Here is a 27404-nt window from a genome sequence, read left to right as displayed (position 1 = left end):
AATTGAGGCAGTGTATGTAGTGTTAGCAAGCAATGTGCTGCCAAGTTGAAGCAGACGAGCTGGCATGTCAGTAAGGCATTTACACACGGGGTGCTCCATTCAAGACTGTCATGATTTTTTTTCGCAGGTGTCTATAATAGACTGCATTATCCTTTTGAGCTCCAGAACAAGCTGTACATGAAACAGACCATGGAGCCATCTGTAGAACTGTGATTAGTCAGTTTTAGGAGATGGGGGATTGAGTCACTTTAGAAACATGTTCTGTAAAACCAAGAGCAGAAAACTAAGACCACGCTCTTTATTAACTCTAGGATTAGCAGTTCCTTAATTGCATTCCCTGTGCAGATTACCATTTAAACCAGGGTTCATGTTTAAATGGAAGAGCACATTTTATGAACTTTCAGCTTCACGTACTATGTCAGCTGTTCTTTGGACAGACCTGGCTATCACATGCAAAGACCACTTTATTTGAAATCCTGCAGAGCATAGATTTAACTGAAAATGACTGACCTGGCCAAATCCCTAAAGCCTGCTCTAAGAATGCTGGAATCTTTGAGTGAACTCCTTGAACAGGTTGGTTTTCTGCTCTCCAGCAGACCTAGGAAAAAAATTCTTTCTGCGAAGTGCAAATGTATAGCTGCATGCCTAACATTCCTAAGTGCACAAACCAGTATGGGTTTATTTATTTTAGTTTGTTAGCCAGATGACTGAAAGTATTATTATCCACGTGTGCGTGTCCTTCAACATACCTGTGTTCAGCACAATGTAAAACATTTGTGTAGCATTTGCTTTTGCCTGCAGGTAGTTGGGTGATTTACACTTTTAAAAACTGCACTGCTGCTGAAGTCTGAGGAAGACATTTCATAAACAAATAGCTATCAAGTGTCAAGCTTGGACAGAAGTGGGGTGTTAAGGATCCCATAGTTTTAGTTCAGTTAGTATAGAATGCTTTTACAACAGTGGCCCTGCTTAAGAAGAACTGTCAATGAAAGAAAATGATTTGGCTGTGCAGAACGAAAAAGTATCTTCTGACAAATCATGTGCTTTGATATGCTGCTACCTTAAATCCTTGTTCTTCAATCTGCATTATGTGATGCTGTATGAGTTCACAACACAAACCACAGTGCAGGAAGAAAAAGGACAAGCAGTAAAGTTTTTACTGTGGGACCCATATATACAGTTTATAACATTGATTTATTGTAATGATTAAAAGAACAGTTTCGTTCAATGCATTATAAAACAAAGAAGAGATACAAGTATTGCTAACAATGTTACATGTTGGAGGCAACTCAATTCACCTCCAGTGAAGAAAAATAAACATTTATAAATGTATTCTTTGTGAATTAGTCTCCTATATCCTAATTATGCTTTTTGAAACCTTAATCTTTCTGTCCCAGTTTTCCTGCACTGTTATTTAAAGCTGAGATGTTGAACACTGGAGTAAAGTTCACTTGTGTTAATAAGCACCTAAAACACAGTGTGTGTTAAACGTTGCTAGTAAGCAAAACTGCAAACTTGCAATCAATTATTGCAAAGGCCAATTTAAAGATAGCCTAGATCAGGGGTCTGCAACCTGCGGCTCTTCAGCCTCCTTGTTGTGGCTCCCTTCGGCTGCCGCGGGGAGATCTCTGATGGGGGATCCCCTTCCTCCCAAGACACTGCGGAGGAGGGGGATTCCCTATCCGGTGTTCTAATGAAAAAAATCTACCAGTGAAATAAATCTAACACGGGGCGTGTACAAATGGGTGTGTACAATGACATCCCCCTCCTTTGAACCCCAATTCCTCTGGAATGGGGAGATGTACAAAACCAAAATTGTAGGTGCAAGTGGGGGACACCTGTGACTAACACCCCCTAAAATTTAATTGTTAGGCTATCATCAGAACATAAAGAACTCTGCCCATCAAAAAAATCTACCGTTACACATTGCTGGAGGCACCTGAACCCCAATTTCTCTGGAACAGGAAGGGGGTACAGGTGAACAAAATTAGAGGTGCAAGTGGGGGACACCTGTGGCTAACACCTCCTAAAAACTCCACCCATCAAAAAACCCCTACCCTGTTACACATTGTTAGAGGCTTCTAGCACCTAAACCCCAATTTATCTGGAAACGGGGGTACAGGTGAAAATAATTTGAGGTGCAAGTACGGGACACCTGTGGCTAACACCTCCTAAAAATTCATAAAAACTCTGCCTATCAAAAAAATCTACCCTGTTACACATTGCTGGAAGCATCTAGCATCTGAACCCCAATTCCTTGGAACGGGGGGGAGGCGGTACAGGTGACCAAAATAGAGGTGCAAGTGGGGAACACTTATGGCCACCTACAATTGAATCGCTAAGGCATCGTCAGAAAATAAAGAACTCTGCCCATCAAAATTTTCTACCCTGTTACCCTTCTAGCACCTGAACCCCAATTACTCAAGATTACAGGTGAACAAAATTAAAGCTGCAAATGAGGGACACCTGTGGCTAACACCCCTTAAAATTTCATCGCTAAGGCATCGTCAGAACATAAAGAACTCTGCCCATCAAAAAAATATACCCTGTTACGTTAGAAGCCTCCAGCTTCTAATGTAACAGGATGATACGTTAGAAGCTGGAGGCTTCTAGGGGCATAGTTCAGTGTTTAATTTATTTCAAAGTAGGCCTACACATGCACACTTGTTGTAACAGGTAAAATTAAAAAAATATTAAAACTTTTAAAAGTTTATAAACTGTGTTATGTTTTGCGGCTCCAGACTATTTTTCTTTAGTGGAAGAGAAGGCAAAATGGCTCTTTTGATAGTAAAGGTTGCTGACCCCTGGCCTAGATATAAAAGAAAGATGCAAACCTTATATAGAGACTCCAGCAACAGAGAATACAAGATAAATAATTATGATCTACGTCTGTTTCTCTTTATTCTCTGATTCAAAGCTAAATTCAAGACAAAACACAAAATTCACGCATGTATGTGTTAATTGTATGTTTTTTAAAATCTGCTTGTGTAGATATTTAGCACAAGGATCCCATAAGGTGATCTGCAGTATCTTGGAATGAACAAGTAATTGCTGGCAAAGAGAAGATTATCAGTGTGCAGATTCTCCTTCACTGTCCATTCACAGCCATCAAATCATTTGCTGGGTGCTGCGGAATTATTTTGTTGTATTACTTAACTGCATAAGGGCAAAGTCGGGTCTTAGTGCGTTACTTAAAATATTAGGAATTGTATGGTACCACTCCACAAAATGTAATAACTAAATTAAGTTACATATTAGTAGTTCTTTCTAGTTAAAGCATAGCAAATCACGAGAACAAAAAATGGAATAGTTTACATATTACCAGACTATGGTGTGGTGCTGCATTAGTTTGCTTTTTTTCAGAGTATCTCTCCCTAATTTTCACTTGGTGAACAACCAAGTAACACACCTAGCACAGTGACAACATTCTTTCCTCATACTGTATCCACTGAAACATTGGACCTGATTTAATAAAGCTCTGCAAGGCTTGAGAGGATACAAGATACACTTTCATCAGTGAAGATAGGTAATCCAGCAAACCTGGAATGGATTTCTTCAAAGTAATTTGCTATTTAATAGCAAATGTTTTAAATCCTGGACCACATACATTCAAGATTTGCTGGATCCCATGAAAGTGTATTCTCTCCAGCCTTGGAGAGCTTTAATAAATCAGGCCCATTGTCGCCAAAGGACAGAAGTACAAACACTTCCCCATCTCCTCTTCTTCATAACCTTTTAGCTGGGCACATCACCAGGCACTCTGTAACCACACAGCTGTTTTTAGGTGGTTACTGATGGTTGGGTCACAATACAGGGACTGTCACCCACCTACAATAGTTCCAAACCAGCTTAAAACATTTCAGGGTTGAACACTGCATAACATAGAGAAAAGTGGGTATGTAGTCTCTGGAAATAGCTGGAAACAACGTTACTGATAAGTATGCAGCAGAGGTAGAGTGTTGAAGATCAGAACATTTTTTCTTAAACAACCAGCGCCTGCAGATTTGACAGTACCGCTCACTGCCCCCCCTATTTATACGCTATGTGGTTCCCTTGCATGAGGAAGCGGTAAACGCACTGCAACCTCATTTACTTTTCTAGTAGTTTTCTAGTTCTACATTATATCAGAGATAATTTATGTAGGAAAGGAGGGAAAACCATAATGAATAATAATTAAACATAGAGTTTAGTATCTCCAGTATTGCATTGTTGTAGGAAAGTAATACGCAGTGGGAAAGGAAAGTACACAGTGTCATAACTGCATTGTTTAGCATATTGGATGTTTGTGCAACAGAAAGTATAGCAAATTAAGCCCAGGCATTCAAGTAGAAAAAAAACACACAGGAAACCAGCTGAAGTAAAAGAAACATTTTACGTCATCTTACAGTAACTCATTGATGGAAAAACAGAGTAACTGGCTGCAAAGGATATTCTTTTCCAAGTTAAAAACATTGGCAGACACAGTGGAAAAATATTGGATTTTTATAACTGGTTTGGTGTTACCAGAAAATACCATCTTAAAGTGGTTAAAAGTGTACCGAAACCACAATGAAACAATAAAAATGGATATGTAAAGATACATTTTAAGCAATCCATTGTCTAAAGAGTGGTTTTATGTAGCCACAATTACTTAGCAGGGCTTAGTTTGTGGTTTTTAAGTATAAGGCTGGAGCAGCTGTAAGAATAATGGGACGAGATAGCAGAAATTCCTGGCCTGGCCTTATTATGTTATATTTATTTCACCGACTATATATCAACTTAATCATACTGCCAGTAGCTTTTTACTAAGCATGCCCATGGCATATGCATTTTTTATCATATGGATGCTTTCTTCTAGATATTGATCTTTTTTGCCTTAGATAGAGTTAAGAGCTGGAGTAGCAGTCCCCAAAATGTTGCCCATGGACTGGTAACAGCCATTCAGTTCCTGTAAGCTGGTCTCTGCATTAAGAAGGCCCTTCAAAGATGACTTTCTTATTTTAGACAGAGTAGAGGGAGCCACTATATGCACAATATCTGCCAGACAAGAGAGCCTAGCAAACTATCACAAGCATTGTTTGCCAGCGATCTCCTATTTTAAGGTTCCTGTATAGTCCTGGCCATGATGCCACCTCGTAGATTATTACAGGACATGGAGATTACACAAAAATAACTGAACACCAATGGTGAAGCTTTATTCCTTCCTCTGATAGTCATGAGGTACTATTTTCTGACCATTGACATGGACTTCTTCCCACGGCACTGTGCAGACGCAAGATTGGGTGATATGTCTTCCTGTAAACAATAATAAAAGTGCTGATTTTACTGTACATGCATGAGATTGAGCCCTTTTTTATATCATTTGAAAGCCCCCTGATAATGCATGCCCAATCCGGAGCATACACAGAAGGAGCAGTCCGCAGTCTCCCTCAATATGTGATGCAAGTATCCCAGAAGGCCATGGCAGGAAAGACAAAAGATGGACCACCCCTAAAAAACAAAAAACAAACATTTTTTCATTATATAAAATATATAGGGTGGATAGCCACCCTTATATTTAATGTTATACATGTGATGATAGGTCTGCTTTAGGCAGATTTCCTAATATTGAAGTTGTGTTCTTTCATGTGAGCAGCAGGAAAGTCTTTTATAGGTATGCCATGATTACATAAGTTTAGTTTAGCAGCAGGATTGATTTGGACCTATCATAAGGTATGTTTCCTCATGTTATGTACATGATTGCTAAGTAATTTATAATTATCTCATTATAATTACCTTGACCTGGTTTTCTGCCCAGAAACATGACACTATCTTAGTTCATGCAGTATACAGGGTGGACATCTACCTACTTGTCTGGCATCATGATTTAGAGATGACAGAGTCATGTATATCCTGGTGCTTAAGTTTATGGTTGTGTTGACAAAACAGACATTGAGTAGCCCTGTTTGTAGCCTTTTACCTTTCATGTATTACAAAGTTGCAGTGTTTCTTCCTATACCACTATGCATTGGCATTTTATTAATGAATATGTTGTACTTTAATTTAGTACTCAGTGGTTTTCATGGAATTTTGTCCACCCTTAGTTAAAACTGGAATAATAACACTGCTTATACTACAGGCACATGTAATTAAAGCTGTATTGTATAATGATAATTTCCTGGATTCAAGGCTGTCATTTTATGACCCATATATCAGCCTGACAGTGACATGATCCTAATGCATATCCCATTTTTTGATCTCCCTGTGCTCTTTTTTCAGTAAAGTTTACATTTAAATAAATTACCTCTTGGTCCTGCTGATTACTTTGATCTCCTAGTTCTTAGTGGCAGTGATCTACAGGCTCATTGTTCCTCTACAGCATTGCCACCAGTTTGTATATGCTTCCAGTCTTTTCACAAGTTAGTTGTGTGTACATTTTGCTCACTATGGGGGCTTGATTGCCCTTTCTGCCCATGTTACTTGCAGCAAGACCTGTACTGTGGGGCAGATTGTATTCCTTGATTGCCAGTGGGTCCTCCATGGATTGGTTTAAGAGATCAGCAACATGAATTACAGCTTTCATAGGTTGAGAAGAACATGAATAACAGATATCACCAGAACTGGTAATGTTTCACAGTTGAGCTCTCCTCACCAACTTAGGCTGTGTTGCCTAAGCAGTGATCAAGTGACCTTCTGCAGAATATTTTGTAATAGTTTTTTTTCTATATACACCTGTTGGTGGTGGTGAGCTTTATTCTAACATGTTAAGAATTTATATGGGTTACCAACCTTCTAAAGTGTGTCCAAACCTGAAAACAAACATTTTTTTGAGCAGCTTACCAAAGGTTACATATAGTAGTTGCATTGGTTTTTTTTCAGTCTCCTTCACTTTATTTTCAATTGACAATCCTGTAAATAGCACACTTCCTGTCTTAGGATTTATAGATCCTACAGTATTTATAAAAATGCATTGGCAATAATCTGCTTTTCTGAATTAAACTACAAATACTTTCCTCTGTCCTCACCTCCTTTACCCAGATATTAAAGGATTTTGTAACTCAAATGAGATTACAGGGAAAGGTAGCAACATTCTTACCAAATTCAGTTCAGTTATTCTTCTGTACTTGATGAAAAAATCAGGCTGAAAAAAATAAGGCAACCCTTACATCTAAGGATTGAGCTGCAATTTATCCCATTTTTGTTATTGGGTTTAGATATACTTCACAGTAGCAATGGTTGAATTCAGCTTTTAAATGGCTTTAATGCTTTGCCTAGTATGACATCGGAAAACAACTATTTTTGTGACAATCTCTCACACCCCTGGATCTTCTTTAGTGGTCTACTTTCATACCACAGAAGGCATGAGAAATATGTATCACATAGCTTGTTTTCATAGCAGCTCACTGAATACCCACTGTAGTAACTAAAGTTAGGAACGGATGCTTATGCTTTTAGCGTTTTTGTAAATTATCATACTGTAAATTTTTTAACAGGCTGTTTATAGCAAATAGAGAAAAGAAAGTTCCTCAGAAAACCAGCCATTGTAACCATCAGGTTGCTGGTTCCAAAAACTAATATACCAGGGCCATATATTGATAATTCATAATCTGGCCTCCAAAAAAAATAAACAAATATTTAAAAAAAAAACATCTAGCAGTAAAAATTGATTAAGGTACCTCAGCACTACTGTTTGAGATGTTTTTTGTAGAACCAATACATGAACTAAAATAGATGAAGAGAGAGTTTTATTGATAAAGAGCTGCATAAAATGTTGGTGCTATATAAATACTGGTTAATAAAATATATAAAAAATGAATGTTGAGTCTTAAGAACTGAAGAACTGAAGGTGTTTCAGTTAAAAGGCATTATGGGGTCTTTTTTATAAAGCAGTGAATTTGACATTTCCATGGAAAATCTTCAGATCCATGTGTTTCAATGGAAGCAATTGAATCTCCTCCAGGGAATGTTTCAGGAAATGTGAGGTTCACAGCTTTATAAATAGACTCCTATATGTACAAATCACCAACAAAATTGCTTATTTCTTTCGGAGTGTTTAGTGTGATACAGTGTCTAAAAAAAAAAAAAAGAAAATGATTGGTTAAAAATAGAAAAAAAAACAATATTGCAGTTTGAGGAAAACATTTTCAACAGGCTAGGGAAGGGAAGATATTATAGTGGAATATTTTGGATATATAATGAAATTGCAGTATATGGTCTGCTGAGTGGCCAAATGTTTAGGGGTTATGTTTTGATAATTAAAAGTGTAATTTAAATATTAATTTGAAAGTATAATGTAGGGAATCATAGCAATATGATCTGCAAAACAATTCTAACTTGGCCACACATTCATACCATAACACTAACAGCTGTAATGCTAGTCAAATGAGGCAATATAAGACATAATGTAAGCAACATGGGCAATGCAGTGACAGTCATGTCAATATGTGTACACTAACAATCCTTTAAACCATTACCATAAATGCCACACACCAAGATACAATATTAGTCTTTCTTTTTTTTAATATCTGGCATAAAATGTATGTTAAAAAAACAAACTATCACTCTTTATGGTAAATGGAATAATGTGAACAATGCCTGAGATCCTTGACAAAACCTAACACTTAGTAACCAACCTAGAAATCATAAGAATAGATAGCCAACTGGCAATAATGACAGTATGCAGGAAACAAGCGGGCAATTGTAACAACATGCCATCAAACAGGCTATTGTGACAATATGTAAGCTGAAAATAGACAATTGTTCTGATGCATAGGGAACAAACTAGCAACTGTGATAGTACATGGTCAACGAACAAGCAAAATGTTGGCAAAACTGAGTAAACAAATAAGCATTTGTGGCAACCTTTTTAAGCAGCAGAAAAGTGATTGTGTACATGAGCAACAAGCAAATGTAGCGATGTTCAACAAATTCACCATTCTGAAAATATGTGGATACAACAATAGACAACAAATAACATTGGTGGTAGGCAGCAGATAGTGAAAGTTCAGCCCATCTGATATCAGTGACTTTTTCACCACTGGTTGACTGAATTTATGGTAATACATATTTGTAAATGGTAATAATAGTTTCTTTGACTTTGTGACCCTTCAGTCCATACAAAATATTGCTAAAGCCAGAGAATATATGATTTGCTGTATCCATGATAGGAAAGGATGAATGATACACAAATTCATACTAATTTGACATTAAGTGTCAAGAATGTGTATTCTTTGCTATTGTGAGATGACAGATCACAAGGTAGTGTCTATTCAGGCACGGAGTGATATTTTAAGTGTTGCAGAACATTAGTGCTTTGCTTATGGCAGTTGTGTAATAAGTACTACTTCAAAGAAAATTCAGGGATGGTCAAGAAGAATTTTCAGAATGCTGAAAGATGTATTTCTATCTCTGGTTTATCTTTCCATTTCCATTGGTTATGCAAATAAAACTTTCACTGTGTTGATTAATAGAACACAATAATGATACTAGTACTTAGTAATTACTTGTACATTGTATGTAGAGGTAAAGTTTTTAGATTGACATCTGTCTAAGATTGTAATACCCCTCACTTTGAAGAAATGTCATCTCAATTCCTGCTGTATCAGTAGGAACATAGAACATTGTCTTGATCATTCATTAATAAATACAAGACATAAGATTTATGTGTTCCCTGTAGTCAATTTACTAATTTTATTTTTTTTAATTTACCTTTGACCTCTTTTATTTATTGTTACATTATTTAAGTGTATAACATATATAATGACACCAGACCCCATGATACCAGGTGCTTTGGATAAAAGATAAACTTGCAAAATGCAATATAAGTAAAATATTTCTTTTCTTTGTGTCTTTTTTTTGTCACAAAACGTGCAAAGCAGTGGCCCAAGTTAATACACAAATGAAAAAAGCAGTTCATGCATGCTCTGCATTTTTGTTTATTTATGATTTTATTTTTCTAGTTCAGTTAATCTTATTGCTTTTTGCTACCATTAGTTTTGCTACATTAACATATACTTTATTGTGGTCCATAGTATCTTAGACAGTGAATCAGAAACAGATAATATACTAAAGGAAATATGCTATATACATTTTCTGCATCTCACTTTCACTTATGTGGTCAGCCAGATGACTGCATAGCTTCAAGGCTATTTTAGAGCTTACTAAAGGAAAATAAAATAGAAGAATACAAATCTGATAGAAAGAGAGTAAAAGAAGGAACTAGAAAAAGGGAAATTTTTACAGGTGGTGGTAAATATGGGAAGGAGAGGAAGAGAGAAAGATGATAGTGGGCACCACCTTCCCCCAGCCATGCTCCAGTTTGCAATTCAGCACTGGAGCTACTGGAGCCACCATCCCAACATATTTTTGTATTCAATTTCTCATTTACCTTAATCAAAGATTTTTTCTAAACCTAAATCTCCTCACTTGTGTTGAACTTCTTTTCTGTTATATTCCTGCAAAACTTGCCTTCCACATATCAAATAGTATCAAATATAGAAACTATAAAGGTCTTACCCCATTTTCTGTCTAATGAACTAATAAAGTGCCATCAAGCCTTCTCCTAGTCTCCATTGTCCTTGTCCCACCCCTATTATCAATTTCACTTTTGATCTATAAGTTGTTATATGTCAGCGTTCTGTGTGATTATTTCTTCGGGCAGTGTGCAGTCCATTCCACAACACCCAGTTCCCTGAAACCTGTACCAGCACGTGGCGTGACATGTGGCTCATGTTCAGAACCTCCTGCAGGCACAGCGGAAGTTTACAGTCTTAAGACATAAGTGACATAATCATCATCAGATTTCATTAATTTCTACAAAAGTAAAAATGAAATTTGGGTGAAGTTTTACCAAAAATGGTGAAGAGTGGAGTGAAGCTTAAACTAGTTTCATGGTATAGTTGAAGTTTTGCATTAACAAGCTACTGCTGTGTTAACAGCTAGTAAGATTGACATGATTATCTTTTAGGTAGCCTTGGGAATATCTGTTGTGTGTTTTACAGCACTCTCAAAGGAGAATTTGGGCATTCTTCTGTAATGAATAAAAAAGTACTGATTTCTCTTCTACTTTTTCTAAACTCTAAGTAACTCTAAGTAACTGGGTTTTCAAAGGCAACATTTATATTTATATATTGTGTGTTAAAAAGAATGAATTTAGGTTGTATACATAGCCGAATCGGTCCCCCGCATGCGCAGCAGCAGTGAGACCGAGAGAGAGGGATACTACTTGTAGAAAAGGCACTGCTAATGGGCTTTAGGACTTGGCAAAAGTTCAATGTCTTGGTATTTAGAGATTTACTGACAAGTTGTAAAATCTTTGTGTGCAATAACAAGTGGGTTCAGCAGTTAAAAGAAATAATTATTGCCCTGTAAGTAAGCCCTACTTGACCCCATTCTCACATAATTGTCAAAGGTTATTCCACAAATTAGACCATAAATAACCACCCTTTCTGTAAACAGATTACAGATCTGTTAAGATCCTGTTTGTACTGAATAGATTAAAACCTGTCCATACCTGCGGTACGCCAAAGAATTGCGAACTGCATTGCAGGTAACTCATTTGCCCACTAGCTGCAGCCATGGTGCAGTTCATCCAAAAGAAACCGTACAGCCAAAAGGCACATTTTCTAGAACTGTGCTCCATCTGCTGCAAAAAATTGGTTCCAAACCACTTCATTGCACTTGAATTGAGTTGACCCTGCAGGCAAAACACTGAGGTTCACTGCGTGTCTGAAATGGCCCATACGAGTTTATCTGCTCCTAACTCACTTTATTAATCAGTAGGATATATTTAACATTGTCAGCTACATACTTTACTTTAGTTTTATCTCAGAAATAGCAGAGAATTTAGAAGGAAACCTACAGTCACCAATTTAGGCCCAAGTATTGCTGCCGTCTATCCCTGGCTGCTCTCCCTGTGATAGGTGGCTTCATCCAGTAATAGTGAGACATGAGTGGTTGGAGGGAGTAATCTAAAGCCATTGACCACAAGCACTGGTTGTGATTTTTGTTTTTGAGGTCCAGGAACCTTGAGTTAGGGAGTATTGTATAAAAGTGTCAGCTCATCTTGTAATATATGGCAGTAGGTTCACTTTAAGGATCTTTCTAAACAAGTTTTAACTTGCGTTTCTGTTATTTTTGGTACCACTTCTGCTTTTGTTTTTACTCTGAGTTTCTCCTTATCATTAGTCTCCCTGAGGGAGTAGTTACCAAGGAGGCTTTCATTTTGATTTTTGTTTTGGTCTGAAAATTGGCATGAGCTTTGAGAAATGTTTTTGCAGCTGCATGTTGTCCCCTGTGACAGCACATACATATGCTCCACTGAGCTTTTTATTTTGTGTCTCACACAGGGACATTTAATGCTGCTGTGTTTTTTAATGTTTTAAAGTTTGTAAGAATAAAAAAAAAACATTTAAAATGTGTTCTTAGTGTGGCACACCATTTACTTTCCATCTAAGTTGACAGTGCTACAAAGGTTTTGTCTGTGGTGAATAAGAAGGGTGAATATTCTGTGTACACTTTAACACACTAACTTTCATGCCCCATCTGCTTGTCTGCATTGTACAATAGACACGTTTTCCAGCACTCTATCCGGCCAGATGAACATATTATAAATTGTTTCTAACATTTATTTGGTTGAAAACATATAAACCCACACTGCACTGCATCAGGATACCTCTGAAAAGTATGCTGGTTATAAATAACAATGGCTCCCGAGAACAGACATGGTAGTGCCATCTTCCTAAAATAGACAACCAAGTGCAGACCTGTTCAAAGCATCCAAGGATTCCCGCTATACATCTGCACCAAATCCAGCAAAGCCAAAACATGGCAGCCACCCAAATCTATTTATAATAAAAAGGGAAAGGTGTACACGGGTGGAGCAGTTCATAGAATATTACAAAAAGTACCCAGTATTTAGAATAGAAGATTTATTTTCATGCTGTTCCAATATTTACATTAACCACCTGAGCGTTACACTGAGGTCTAGATTTCTGTACCAAAAGTGATCCACTGTGTTTCATGACATTTTTTTTTTAAATTGTAGACCTGTAACTTACAGAAATATGTCCGAACAAGGGTCTAGTAGATATTATGAATATAAAAAATGTTTGAAACACAATCATGTAAAAAAAAAAAATTACTTTTAACCACCTAGCCGTTAACCCTGACCTTCGTAGGATTGGTAGGATGGTTAAGCCCGTATTTTTGTCTCATCCTTACCTCCATGGTCCCGCTGTGCACATCCAGCGTCGTTTTCCTATTCCAGCGTCGTTTTCCTATTCCAGCGTCGTCCTCCGTCCATCGTCGTCCGTCGATCTCCCTCCCCAGCGTCGGGTGCCAGCGGGACCGGTAAGATGCTGGTATCTTGTGTTCCGCCGCCCGGCATCTTACCTGGTCCCGCTGATCGTCCACGTCCTTCTTCGTTCAGCACCGGATGATCTGTGAAACGAGAAGCCGTCCGGCAGAGAAAAAAAAAACCGGAAGGCTTCTGCGTGCGTGATGACGTCGGCGCGTGTGCGGGAAATTCAAATAGAAACTCATTCATTTATTTTGTATTGGATTCAATACAAACTCCTGTATTCAATCCAATACAAAATAATTCAAATAAATACAAAGTTTGTAATTGGTAAATTCAAACTGTCATTTTGTATTGGATTGAATACAAACTCCTGTATCCAATCCAATACAAAAAATAAAAAAAAATAAAAATAAAAGCAAAAAAGTGGACGATCAGCGGGACCAGGTAAGAAGCCGGCCAGCATCTTGTGATCCGCCGGCCGGCCGGCGGAACACAAGATGTCGGCCGGCTTCTTACCGGTCCCGCTGGCACCCGACGAAGGCACCCGACGCTGGAGAGGGAGATCGACGATCGACGGAGGACGACGCTGGAACACGAACACGACGCTGGATGAGCACAGGGGGACCAGGTAAGTAAGGATGGGAAAAATCTCGGGGTTAACCATCCTAGCCATTTTTTTTTGCCCGTACGAAGGTCGGGCTTAACGGCAAGGAGGTTAAAACCAGAGTGACTCATAAAAATTAAACATAGCAAATTACTTTAAGAAATCCATTTCAGGTTTGCTGGATCACCCAGGTTCACTGATGAAAGCGTATCCTCTCCAGCCTTCGAGGGCTTTAATAAATCAGGCCTATTGCTCCTACAATAATGACTGAATGTGAATTTTTTAGTGAATTTTTACCTTTTTGACAGGTGGTAAGTTCAGCCTCTGCCGTCTTCAATCCATAGTTTCTGCCAAAATCTTTAGTATTTTACACTTCTGTAGCGTTCAACAGTGTGGTAACAAACTGAAAACCTTGTATAACAATTTCTATAACAGTATGTCATGCAGATTACCTTTAGTAGTTATATTTGTTATAATAATATTTCTGTATTAAAAAAGGGTTTGAAATGATCTTGTACTTTCTTTAACAGTTGATGGGTTGGACAAAGCTTCCATTGCAAACTGTGATGCACCAAACTCAGGCAATCAGTCACCTCCCTTGAAGAGAAAAGGAAGGCTGTCCTCCATAGGCAAGATCTTCAAACCTTGGAAATGGCGAAAGAAGAAAGCCAGTGAGAAATTCCGTGAGACGTCAGCAGGTTGGTGGACATTTAGCTTTACAAAATATATCTAGTTTATACATCCAAATTTTTACTAGTTACGTTTTTACAAATCGCAGGTTGTTTCCTTGTTGTGTAAACATAGACAACTTGATACCTTGAATAACCCTTTGCAAAAAGGCTGTTGACATGAATAAATATATATATACTCTTCGGTGTTGAAACTTGCACTGGAAGCTGTGTTTCATGGAACATGAATGGTCCTTGCATTCAGAAAAAGGAATGTAACAAACAGACACAGTCCTTCAGTCACAGTCCACAGTTTAGTACTTCGGGAAATCTGTATTCCATTATTGTTGTGGTAGCTGACATCACAGAATAAGCATACACACATATAGGGCAAGGCTTCCACATATAACCTCAGCCACAGCTGTCCTTCTAACATTAATGTGTTATTCAATATTACCTCTTTCTTAAATAATTTAGTACTGTAATAAAATGTCCTGCTGTTTTTATCTTTCTACTGCCAGCAATTCTACACAGGCTGGGGAATAATACATCTGTACTTCCCTTGCTAGTGTCCAGGTGGAGATGTACCTGTTATGAAAGCACCAATGATCTGGCCATTTAAGTAACTGATTTATTCCCTATGACCACACACAGGTTGGGTATATAGTGCTGGTGTAGGACACCTCCTATTGACCTTTCATACTCCGTCTGTTATCACTATTACTTTTCATGAACGTTTTATTCTGCTTCCCAAAACCATCAGCATTAACCTCCCCTTCAAATGCCATTGGATCTTTATTAGGAGTCTGATTCCATTCACCTTTGCTACGTGTCATGTTAGGGAGTCTTATTTCAACCTTCTGAATGTTTTTTTTCAGATATCCTTTACAAAAGTACTTAAGAGTTAGAAATATATTGGTAAATATATAGGTAGGTTTGTTTTAGTTATTTTGGAATCTGTTTCTATGGTTTACAGTGATCAAACGGATAAAACTCTCTGAAATAAGTGATGCGAATTAATGTTTGTGTATATGTGCATGTTATTTTGTGTATTTTGTGCTACATTTTGGTTTTTGAATTACCCGCTTAATGGTCAGCTCTAGGTCACAGGTTTAAATCCGGGCCAGGACTCTATATGTATGTACTCCCAGTGTTTCTGTGGGTCTCCTCTGGGTACTGCAGTTTTCTCCCACATCCCAAAAACATGCATTTAGGGTAATCGGCTTTCCCTTAAAAAATTGTTCTTAGACTATGTTAATGACATATGACAATGATTGCGAGCCCCTTTAAGGGACAGGTAACGGTATGACAATGGACTTTGTGAAGCGCTGCATAATATTTTGGGGCTATATAAATACTAGCTAATAATAATAAATCAGGACCAATGTATGTATGTTTGGAAAAAAATGTTTAGCTGCAGGATTTAGTTTTTCTTTAAATAAGTAAATTTAGGCCAAGGAGACAATTTTTAAAGAGTTTTAATCAGGAGGCGCTGCCAAAAACATTAGGATGCCACATTGTATACCATGCTTCACTCCTTATGTTTCTCCTTCCATAATGGTTCAGAACATTTTGAGGAACTGATACAAATAATTACATTTTACAAAAAAGTCAAAGATGTGTCCACATTCAGACTTCTTTTTTATCCATAGCAAGATGTGCTAAAATATTGTCTTTGATTTATATGGTATTTATAATCATAACATAATTTCACGCTCACGCTGTTAAAGCAACTCTATCTTATAAATAGAATCTCCCACTTAACTAGAAAATGTAACTTTTCATACTAGTTGTAATAGTACTAGTTCATCTAGTTGTAGTTAGTAGCATTTAGCAGGACTTCTGTAATGTTGAAAATATTTCAGAGCTCTCCAAGTTGTTTCATTAGTTCATGAACTGATAAAGCTTCTTGGAGAGCTGTGAAACATCTTTACCATTACAAGTTCAGTTGAATGTGAATAACTAATACTACATATAAAAAATGACCTAGGTAAATGAGAACTTTTACAAATAACTTTTTGACATGATACTACAGATTATTATTTATTATTATTATTTACCATGTAGAGAATGCACAGTAGGAGGCCAGGATAATGTGTCAAATATTAGGATTATGGAAAATAACATTTTGGCTAAATATATGATATAATATAAACCACTGTGTATTATGAACAATTGGAAGGTCTTCATTTATTTTCATTTTTATCTATTATTGCTGACGTCAGCCTTTTTGTAGCCACTTTAAAACTTTATGCATGCATAGCATTTCTCAGATATGTTTCCTGATAGTGATAACAGTAGGCTATGCTTGCAATGAGCATGAATACATGTTTCCATAGCCTCCAGTAAAAGTACATGTGACAGGGTAACAATACACTAAAGCAACTGGGAGGCATAGACAGAGTTTTGTCACCCCATATGAGGTAGGGTCTCAACAAATACCTGGATCACCTGGAATATAAAGATTACTATAAGTGTAATAAGGTTAAGATCTACTTTAATTTATATAACTGTTTCTGTAAAAAATCAGGTGTAATCTTTTTTATGATACATCTGACCTGGTAATATTGTAACTTTTGATATCCTTCATGGTAAATGTTGGATAGTAAAAGAATAGAATCACATAGATGTTTTGAAATGTAATGGTATAAGTAAAAGTAAATTGTGTGACCTGTAAAAATAAGAAAAACTTTTAGCTGGCAGACTATCCTGTTACCTATGCCCTCTTTTATGATCACAGCCAGTAATCTCTCTGTCAGCATTGTTTAAGAAAAAGTCACTACCTGTGCTTACAAAATGGTAATAGTTTAATCGCTGTAATTATATTGTGTTGTATGTATTTAAAGAGAGCTCTCTGGAAAGAGATCATGCACATTGATTAATAATATTAATAATACATTTTGCTTCCAAAATGACAATTATTTTAAATGTTTTTTATGATAATATAGAAGGAAGTATGTATACCACTACAGCCATTATGGACGGCAACAATGCATAAGTTGTGTGTGTGTGTGTGTGTGTGTGTGTGTGTGTGTGTGTATATATATATAAAACCTAAATGTAAGAATAGCAACTCTCACATTTTTTTGTTTCATTTTTTGCCCCCATAATAGTTATATGTTCTAAGCAGATGTCTTTCCTCATTCATTGTTACTGTGTACTATAATTTACTGTGTTTACTATTTTAAATGGCCAATGTGCATTACCTATTGTGCTCAGAGAGAAATTTAATTGAATACTGTTAATAATATTACCTTTTAGAATAAAACAATGTTGCAATAATTGATTATTTTTGTTAGCATTTCAGAATTATTCAATAATATAGTATTTTGTATGAAACGTCTGGCCTGGTAGTACTGATGTATTGATGTCCTGCATGGAAAATGTTGGATAGTATAAGAATAGAATCACATAGGCTTTTTGACATGTAATGGTATACAAGTAAAATTTGTGTGACCTGTAAAAATAAGAAAAACAGTGAAAATTGTAGCTGGTAAACTATTCCATTCCAAACTTACAATATTCCCAGTGGACAAACCAGTCTGAATACTGTTAATAATCTTACCTGTTAGAATAAAAAAGTTACAATAAATAATAACTTTTATTAGCAATTCAGTATTATTCATTATTATATTATTCAGTATCTCATAAAAATCATTTTTTGATCTAGTGATCTTTGTTTATGTCTAAGAACTGATGAAGGTGAAGTCTGGGAGGATTTCCTCTATTTTAATCAAGCAGTGTTTGTTTTTCGTTTTGTTTTTCAGTGTTAGAGCGCAAGATTTCTATGAGACAGAGCCGAGAGGAGCTTATAAGAAGAGGAGTTCTCAAGGAAATACCAGACCAGGGTGAGAATCTAGAATTTATACAGAACACATGTAAATTGAATTATTTTACCTGCCAATTTCTGTATCAGAATAAAAGCTCTAACCTGTTAAAATTAAACTTCACTGGTCTTTTTGAACCTATGAGATCAGTTGGCTGTAAAGTTCGATTAACTCAAGAATTACTTAAAGGCTTAAGCTAGGTACACACGTGCAATAATTGTTGTTAGAAAACAAACGACTAACATCAGATCAACGAATATGCATGTGTATTTTGAACAATCGTATTGTGCACAATTCTGTACATGCTGTAACGATACGATATATAATATAATATAATATAATCCACCAATAATGTACACACTCTAGATAGGATCATTTGAACGATGCAGTGACATGTAAAGGAGAAAGTGTACTGCGGAACCATCCACAATCACTGAAGGACTGTAAGCACAATAGATTACAAACAATTGTCGCCCAATCAGATCCGCTGGGATGGTCGTTAGTTTCGAGCGGCAATCTTCGTTCATCGGCGTTGTTGTGCACTTTTTGTGTTAACGATTATTGGACAAATGGTCGTTAGTCGTTCATTTCCAACGATAAATTATTGCACGTGTGTACGCAGCCTAACTCTGCTAGAATGCCAGATTGGCCAATCGTCCCATCACTGTGTTATTAATGGGAGATCATGCTCAAGGAAGTCCAATACTTCTGCCATTGGTGAATTAAAAAAAGCTAGATAAAAATGAGCCTGTCATGTTTACAAAATTGCATGTATGCAGGCATAGAGATATCTGCACATAGCTGAAACAGCTTTAATATTCCTATCTGTTCCTATATGGAGGAATAGTCTTAAATTAAGGCTTCTATGGTGACCAAAACAAATTCCAAATCCATTTACCATAGAATGCTAAACCTCATAAAGAAAATGCCATACTGAGTCAGTTTTCTTTATTGGCTCCTCATGTGCTTCATTTTCCACACACTGTAGATAACAGTGAGAGGGTCTGTCAATCCAGAAACCACCAGGCAGGACTCTGTGTGGCAAGGTGATAACAAGGAACACACTTGTAAATTAGCAGACATAATGCTAATATCTACAGCCTCTGCTTGTTTTCCCTCACAATGTAGTACAAGCAAAAAAGTATACATAGGGCTTTCTGGGGGAGTCAAGGGTACAAGCAGCCTCTCGCTTCGGCTCCGATACGAGCCACCGTTTTATGTTCACGTGCCGGGTCCTGCACCCGGCACCTTGCTTTATCAGCACCCAGTGACTTGGCGGTGCCGTCGGGCAACTTAACCACCCTCAGCCTCTCTCGCTCTCCGCTCTGGAACGCGAGTTCTCTTAGGGAATCCTGCTGCGGTGAAAACCCAGGTGGCCATTTTAACACTGGACGCTCGAGAGCCTCCTCTCTCTGCAAGCCTAGCATCTCCCTCACTTGGCTGTCTCTGCAATCCGGCCTCATCCACTGCACACAGAGACATTCAAAAGGGATCAGGATCCAACGCACCAGGAGACCTCATCCACTTCCTACAGGACCCATATTGCTCCATATAAGGTACTCCCTGAATTATTGTACTGGGATTTTCTCTCTGCTGCACCTCATTCCATCTATATACGAGCAGTATTCCACAGCCTGGGCATTAGCTGCATACATTTTTTTTTCCGATGTGCCCCACTTTATATTGGGATCCTCATCCACTGTTGGCTGTATATACGTAGGCACTGCACAGAATGCTACTACCCCCCATTCCATGCTACAGCATTGTCACCACCCACACACCTCCTATGGCATAATATTCATCTCTGAACTCTACTGATCAAGGGCTCTGCGGCCGGCTTACTATCAGCCTTGGATTCTATTAGAACCTAGTGATCATCCCTAAGGGACCTCCAACTTTACGGATTTGGAGTACCTCAATGTGTTTGCCACTGATCTTTGCTAGATCCGGAAACTACCACTAAAGAATTCATGTCTGTATTTCCTGAACTCTGGATAATACCATACAATACTATCTGTGCACTGGTGCCGAGGCATGGACATTACTGTCATAATACCCATTAATACCCTTTATTAAAGCCTAAAGAGCTTATCATGTGCGATTAACTCTTGCGTGGGGTCCCACCCCCACCGGGTTCTACATGTTGGTGATCACCCAAGCATAAATACAGAGAATTGTCCCCCTTTTCATTTTTTTTCTTTTTTACATCCCACTAAAACTACATAAGTCTTCTATCTACATACCATGGGCAAAGGAAAACCTAATAGCCAATCCTCTCAGAAAAGTGGGAGTGGCCCTAGCACCAGACTCAGCACCAAACATGCTGCCATGGCAAATCTAGAATCACCTGATTTAATGCAGGAAGAATCATCCTCTACCTCACCCTCACCTGTCAGGGAGGAGAGAGAATCTTTACAACCCCCTGGACCTGCACAGTTTTCCATGGATTTCTTGGACACATAGGACAGTAATGCCTACTTGCTACCAAAGCAGACTTTGAATCCTATCTTACATGCTTCAAAACTTTTTATTTGCTCCGAGTTGGCTACATTTAGATCTGACCTCAGCTCTAGAATAGAGGAAATAGAACAAGTGACTGAAGACCTCCACAGTCATGTACTAAGCCACACTCACACCCTAAACAAACATTCTATGCTGCTTCAGCAATTACTTTATCAACAAGATGATTTGGAGAATTGAAGCTGCCGTAATAATATACGGATCTGTGGCCTGACAAAATCAGTTGAGCCTAATGACCTTCACGCAGCTGCCACCTCCTTGTTTAATGACCTCCTTCAAAAGCCAAAGGACAATTTTATAGAAATAGACCACATACATAGGACCCTAGGCCAAAAAACCCAAGATCCGGACAGACCCAGAGACGTCATCTGTCGCATTCATTCCTATTATCTTAAGGAACTCATTATGCAGGAGGCCAGATCTCAGGAGGAATTCACTTTTAACAACCAGCCTCATGTTCCTGACGGACCTCTCCCGCAACCTCCTAGCGCTCCGTCAAGCTCTAAAGCCACTGCTAGTCATGTTGAGAGACAACATTAAGTATAGATGGTACTTTCCGTTTCAAGTGTACGCACACAGGAGAAGCAAATCCGCCACCTTCCGCCAACTAGGGGACCTTCCTGTCAACGATTGAACTACCTCAAGTGAATCTCCCGGATTGGCCTACCCTGCCTATACCCCTGACTCCTCCGGTGGCAGACAACATGACCAGGGTACTGAACTGGATATACCATGCCACATCCAAGCCCACCCTACTCATGTTATTGTTCACAGATGCTGAAAAAGCCTTTGATCGGGTCGATTGGCTTTACATGTAATACCTTACTACATATAGGCCTTGGCCCACGAATGTTATCATGGATCGGGGCTATACATTCTCAACCTACAGCCACGGAGTAAATAGGCTACTGTCGGTTCCTTTGTGCATTTTCCTTGGCACATGCCAGGGATGTCCCTTGTCTCCCTTGATTTTCATTTTGACGCTAGAGCCCTTTTTACGCAAAATCTGTGCCTCCTATACTATCGAAAGGCTAGAAATGGGGTGTACAATTCAGAAATTAGCTGCCTACGCAGATGACTTACTATTTGCTATAACCAATCCCACTGTTTCATTGCCGAATATCAAGATAGCTTTGAATGAATGAATGTCCAACTTTAAGATTAACTATTCCAAGTCAGCAGCGTTGGATATATCATTACTGACCACTGCCAGTGCCTATCTTAAACAATCTTTTGCCTTCCATTGGGAATCCCACTCGATCACATACCTTGGCACTATAATACCCAAAGTGCTTTTTGAGGTGTACGCCCAAATCTACCTCCCACTGCTTTCCACAATGAATAGAGACCTAGAAAGGTGGAATAAAACGACTTTCTCCTGACTTGGACGTATTAGCATTATAAAAATGAACATCCTTACCCGGTTCTTATACATCCTTCATTTTTTAGAACCCTCCGCTATATATGGCGTAGCAAAGCCCCTAGACTCTACAGAACACTGGTCATGTGATCTAAAGCTGGAGGGGGTTTGGGGGTCCCAAACATGTTTCACTACTATCTAGTGCATTTAATGTGTGTTTTAGATTGTTGCCCGAAATGCGGGTTCTAAACAATGGGTATCACTCAAACAAACTTTTTGCCCAATACCTCTACACCTCCTGCTATGGCTGTCACTGACGTCTATCCCAGAAATAAATCTCACCCTACGGTTAGATACACATGGGAATTGGCTGTAAGGAATTTCCATCGATTACACCTCTCGCCCTCTCCGTCACCCTCTTCCCTATTTTGGTAAATATGTTCTTTTCCCCCGGGTAAGAGGACGGTAAGTTCCGAGATCTAATATCCACAGATATCTGTAGAGCAAAGCACTTTATTAGATCGGGCAGATGGATAGGGCAACAGGAATTAGGCGACAGTACGGGCAATTTTTGCTTGGATTTTTTGAGATCCTTACAGATCTCCCACTTGTAGCTAACTTTCCGCTTGGCATTGACTTATTGCAGACCCCTAACTCCCTTTGAACAAATATGCACAAACGAGGGAGGTATTTGACACGCTTTGTCTATTGTTTATAGGCTTCTACAGGCTTCACCTCCTGAAAAAATACCCATGTTTCTTCGGTCCTGGGAGACAGATTTAGGTCTCACACTCTCCACAGAACAAAAATGACATATTCTATACTGAACCCACAAATTTTTGGGTAGCAATCCGATCGATAGCCCAACAAATGTCGGACCAATATATTCCTGATGAGCGGGCTTTCTCCCTCCTGCAACACAACTCGTTCCCAATGAAAGCATACAAAACTTCCGTACTTAGACACCTGCTCATTGCTGCGATCCCATGCATAGCCACCTGTTGGCGGAGCCCTGAACCACCCACGATTCATTTATGGCTACACAGGGTTAATGAAATATACCGTATGGAGGATCTTACTTCCTCCATTCGACGTACTAGCAGAAAAGTAGCCAATACTTTATTGGTCACAATTTACAACAACCAATGAATTTCATCCAAACCTAGTTTATTGGAGCTCTACGCTGCCTGTTAATTTTCACTTCATATATAAGACATCCCCCACCCATCTTCCCCAAGGCTCCCTCTACTTGCGGTCCCCCACTAACAGAGTTTGTTCCCCCCTGTCTATCTCCCCTTCTTCTATTTTTCTCCTCTATTCGTGTTCATTTTGATTCTACATGTCAATTTATTTGAGTTACTGTAGCAGGTAAAATCTGAAATTGTTTATTATATTTTGTATGCAATTGCAAGGTTTGCACATTTTTGACTGTTGTTTAATGTTTTTTATTGTTACTCCCTCATCCCTAGTTTATTTCTGTACCCCCCTCGAAAAAATAAAGAATGTTTTAAAAAAACAGAAGCAGTATACATGATAGTAACAACTCTGCTCTGAATTCAGGAGCAGTAAAGAATTATTACCACTTCATCACAATTCTCACTGGAACTTCAGTGTAGGCTTAACAGGTAGGTGCAGATGTACTGATAATTAGGGTCCCTAGCACATATTAGGGTTTTATATAGTTCTATTTTATTGGGAAAACTCTGCCACTTTTGGATAGTGTCCAAGCTTGCTTGTTCCCTCCTAAACCTGTACATTGCTATTTGTCCATCACTTTGATGGACCTCACAAGCCAACTTAAAAGTGTAGCAGACTGAAGGAAATGCAAAGCGCCTCCAAGAAGTGCCTGATCTGTGCATGATTAGAATGACCTGGTATTAGGGCATAGATAGGCATTGAAAATCAAGGTGCTTGCAATTTATACCCACGTGCAGATTTATTTTTTATATAAGAAAACCCCCTTAAACCTAATTTGTAAGGATATAAATATGTACCTACTATTGCTGGACAATATGAATGTGTTGCCACTCTGGCTGTAAGCTCCTTCCGTGTCAGCAGCTCATGAGCTTGATGACAGCCCTCAAGCTTGCATCTTGAAACTCATTGGCAGTACAAGTTTACCGGTACTAACAGGTTCTTTTAGTTTGAGTTTTTTTAGTTTTGTGCATTGTTAGACTGGGATTGCTTTTATAATTAAAACACTCAAATGTTTCACTCTAGATGGTGAAGTACCAATAAATATGGGAACATCAAATGGTCATACAGTGCCAATCAGTGAGGAACCACCAAAAGAACAAAAGCCTTCAGCGGGAAATGGAGCAATAGCCTCAAAAATTTCTGTTTCAGAAGAAAAAACTGAAGACAAGAAAGGTAAGAATGAGTCTATGTGCTAATACCCAATGCACAAAAGTGATTATTAGGCAGAATTTTAGCACCAGTTAACAGGCAATCTTTAAAGGATAAGTGTACTTTCTTTCCCTTTCAAAATATTACAGCAAATTACTTTTCATTACACAGTATTTATTTAGCACCATCATATTACGTAGCACTGTACAAAGTTGATAGTCGTGTCACTAACTGTCCCTCAAAGGAGCTCACAATCTAATGTCCCTACCATAGTCATATGTCATTATTGTAGTCCAAGGCCAATTTTGAGGAGAAACCAATTAACCCAACTGCATGTTTTTGGGATGTGGGAGGAAACCAGAGTACCCGGAGAAAACCCACGCAGACACAAGGAGAACCTGCAAACTCCATGCAGATAGTGTCCTGGCTGAGATTCGAACCTGGGAATCTAGCGCTGCAAAGGCAAGAGTGCTACCTCTGAGCCACCGTGCTGTCCAAAATCTAGTGGAACTAAACCCTCTTTCTATTCGCCTGTCCCCGTTCCCTCACAGGTGCTGCCATCTTCCTACTTGTTTCTTCTTGGCCAGGCTGGCATATCACAGGGGAAGCCAGGACATGGCAGGTATCCCAGCTTCCCACGCCATGGTGATGAACAGCCAGTTGGGAACAAACACTGTGCATTCCTATGTATCAGAGCACAGTGGGTGTCAATGGCTCCTCCCCTCTTCATAGCAATCACAAATAAATGTTTCCTGTGACAGTCATCTGATGCAAAAAATATTCCTAAATGTTCTTTAAAACAGCCCTAAAATGTTCAGCAAGTGTCACTTATAGAGATTGTGTGATAAGTGTCATCACACATAAACCTTATTACCCATCTACTCTACTTAATGTACACCAAAACAGGAAACAGTGGAACAGTCCAGAACAGCCAATAAAATATTTGTTGTAATATTTTTAAGCTGGATACACACGTGCAATATTTGTCGTTGGAAAGGATCTTTCACGATCTTTTCCAACGACTAAGGACTGCACGATGCATGAACAAGTGCTGTACATACAGCACCGTTCTGCTCTATGGAGAGGGGAGGGGGAGAGCTGTACACACGCCAGATTCCCTGAGCCGATTATCAGACAAGATCTATTGGACGTGTGTACGTAGCATTAATCAAAGAAGAGAATATCATCTGGAAACTTATTGTTTGCCATGGTGGCTCCAAGTTTCTCTGCTACATTGGTATTTAAGGCCTGTGGTCTTTAACAAAGTTTTTTTTACTTTTAACATGCCTCAGCTTAAGATATTATTATAAAGACACAAAGGGATGTGTTTTACAGCACACTATACATATGTGAGTCAGCTTGACTGTCCTGCTTGCTTTGTGTTTTATGTTCAATTATTCATTACTTCAAGCTTCAATTATCAGGATACTGATTTTCGTGTCGCTAGACATGACCTACAGTACATATGACCTAACAGCATTACAGGGGTTGGCAATTTCTATTACTAGACTTACTGCTAATGCTCAGTTCTCTGTTTAACAGCATTTTCTTAACTAAATTAAACTATCCACACTCCCTCCAGGCTAAAGACTTCCTTTGTTGGCATCAGAAGTAAATTTAGCAGAACTGTGATAATGATCCTATAATAAATATAAATATTGTGATGTTGTTAAACAGGCACATGTACATCAAATAGAGAAAAGGGATCCCAGCTTGTGCACCAGGGTGAGCCAAATTGCTGTTGAGTATTTTTGCCACCTTTTTTCACAACCTTGTGCCAAATAATAGCAAAGGATCATAAAAGAAGCTTCACTCTTTTCACTGATATGATACAAGTTCCTTCAAAAGAACATATTTTAGTGTTTTAGTTTTTTTTGCATTTATTTATTAGGTTAGAGCAGGACAATTATAAGACAATTTTATATACATAACATTCAACAGTAACAAATATGTGAAATGCAGCTGTCCTATTTCTAATATGCTATCAAAGGAAATTTTTGTTCAGAAAATCATATTGCTTACAGTCCTCATAGAATGAATGTGAATGAGAATAATTTTTCCTTAGTGCAAAAAGAAAATTTCATTCTCCATGCAACACCATACTACTCCTTTGTATGAATTCTTTCAACATATTTCTGTTAGAAACTGATCATCAGCAGCCTTCTGTAAAAAGCCATATCCCTCCATTGCCAAAACCTTAAAACCTCACTGGATTTAGACCTTATGTGCATTGATGCACTAAATTGTAAAGGGAAAAGAAACAAACACTTCTGATGATATTTGCATTATACAGAGATGCTTAACTCAGTGCTTCATACCATTCTTTATTCAATAGCAACTAACCATATGTTGTTCCTTTACAAGCCAGCGTTACCCTTATTGTGTCTCCTACCCTATCATTGCACATATTAGTGGTAAATACTTACCTTCAGAATTTAATTCCAGAGATCTTTGCTTTGCAGTCTTTTTTTAATGGCTGGCTGCCAATATGTCCACTTCACATGTTCACTACTTCTTTCATTAAATTATATGAATGAGGCCATACTGCAAAGTGAGAAAAACAAATAATTTTCATACATCTAGCACTGTGTGGATACTAAACTAATAATAGAACTGGAACAAGAACACAAGAAACAAGAAAAAGCTCATATGACAAGATCCTGTAGCAGATAGTTTAACCTCCTTGCAGTTAAGCCCGACCTTCGCTCGGGCAAAAAAAAATTGCAAGGATGGTTAAGCCCGAGATTTTTCACTTACCTGGTCCCCCCTGTGCTCATCCAGCGTCGTCCTCCATCGGTCATCGTCCGCCGATCTCTCCAGC

General features: G+C 38.3%; 2 protein-coding genes across 6 annotated transcripts in view; both read left to right on the top strand.

Annotated features, from left to right (window-relative positions):
• TAGAP (T cell activation RhoGTPase activating protein) overlaps window positions 1-27404 on the top strand; it is a 181082-nt gene that overhangs the window by 29865 nt on the left and 123813 nt on the right. The gene's annotated exons all lie outside the window — the stretch shown is intronic.
• The window catches only part of PHACTR2 (phosphatase and actin regulator 2), a 125465-nt gene that overhangs the window by 77807 nt on the left and 20254 nt on the right, over window positions 1-27404 (top strand). For all 5 annotated transcript variants that reach the window (XM_072409009.1, XM_072409010.1, XM_072409013.1 and 2 more), the window contains exons 2-4: window positions 14393-14560; window positions 18298-18378; window positions 24458-24607. In XM_072409009.1, the coding sequence (XP_072265110.1) occupies window positions 14393-14560; window positions 18298-18378; window positions 24458-24607 (399 nt within the window). The remainder of the gene's footprint in view (window positions 1-14392; window positions 14561-18297; window positions 18379-24457; window positions 24608-27404) is intronic.

This window comes from Pyxicephalus adspersus, chromosome 4 (assembly GCF_032062135.1).
Source record: "Pyxicephalus adspersus chromosome 4, UCB_Pads_2.0, whole genome shotgun sequence".
Taxonomy (NCBI): Eukaryota; Metazoa; Chordata; class Amphibia; order Anura; family Pyxicephalidae; genus Pyxicephalus; species Pyxicephalus adspersus.
This window is presented reverse-complemented; position numbering and strand designations above follow the sequence as displayed.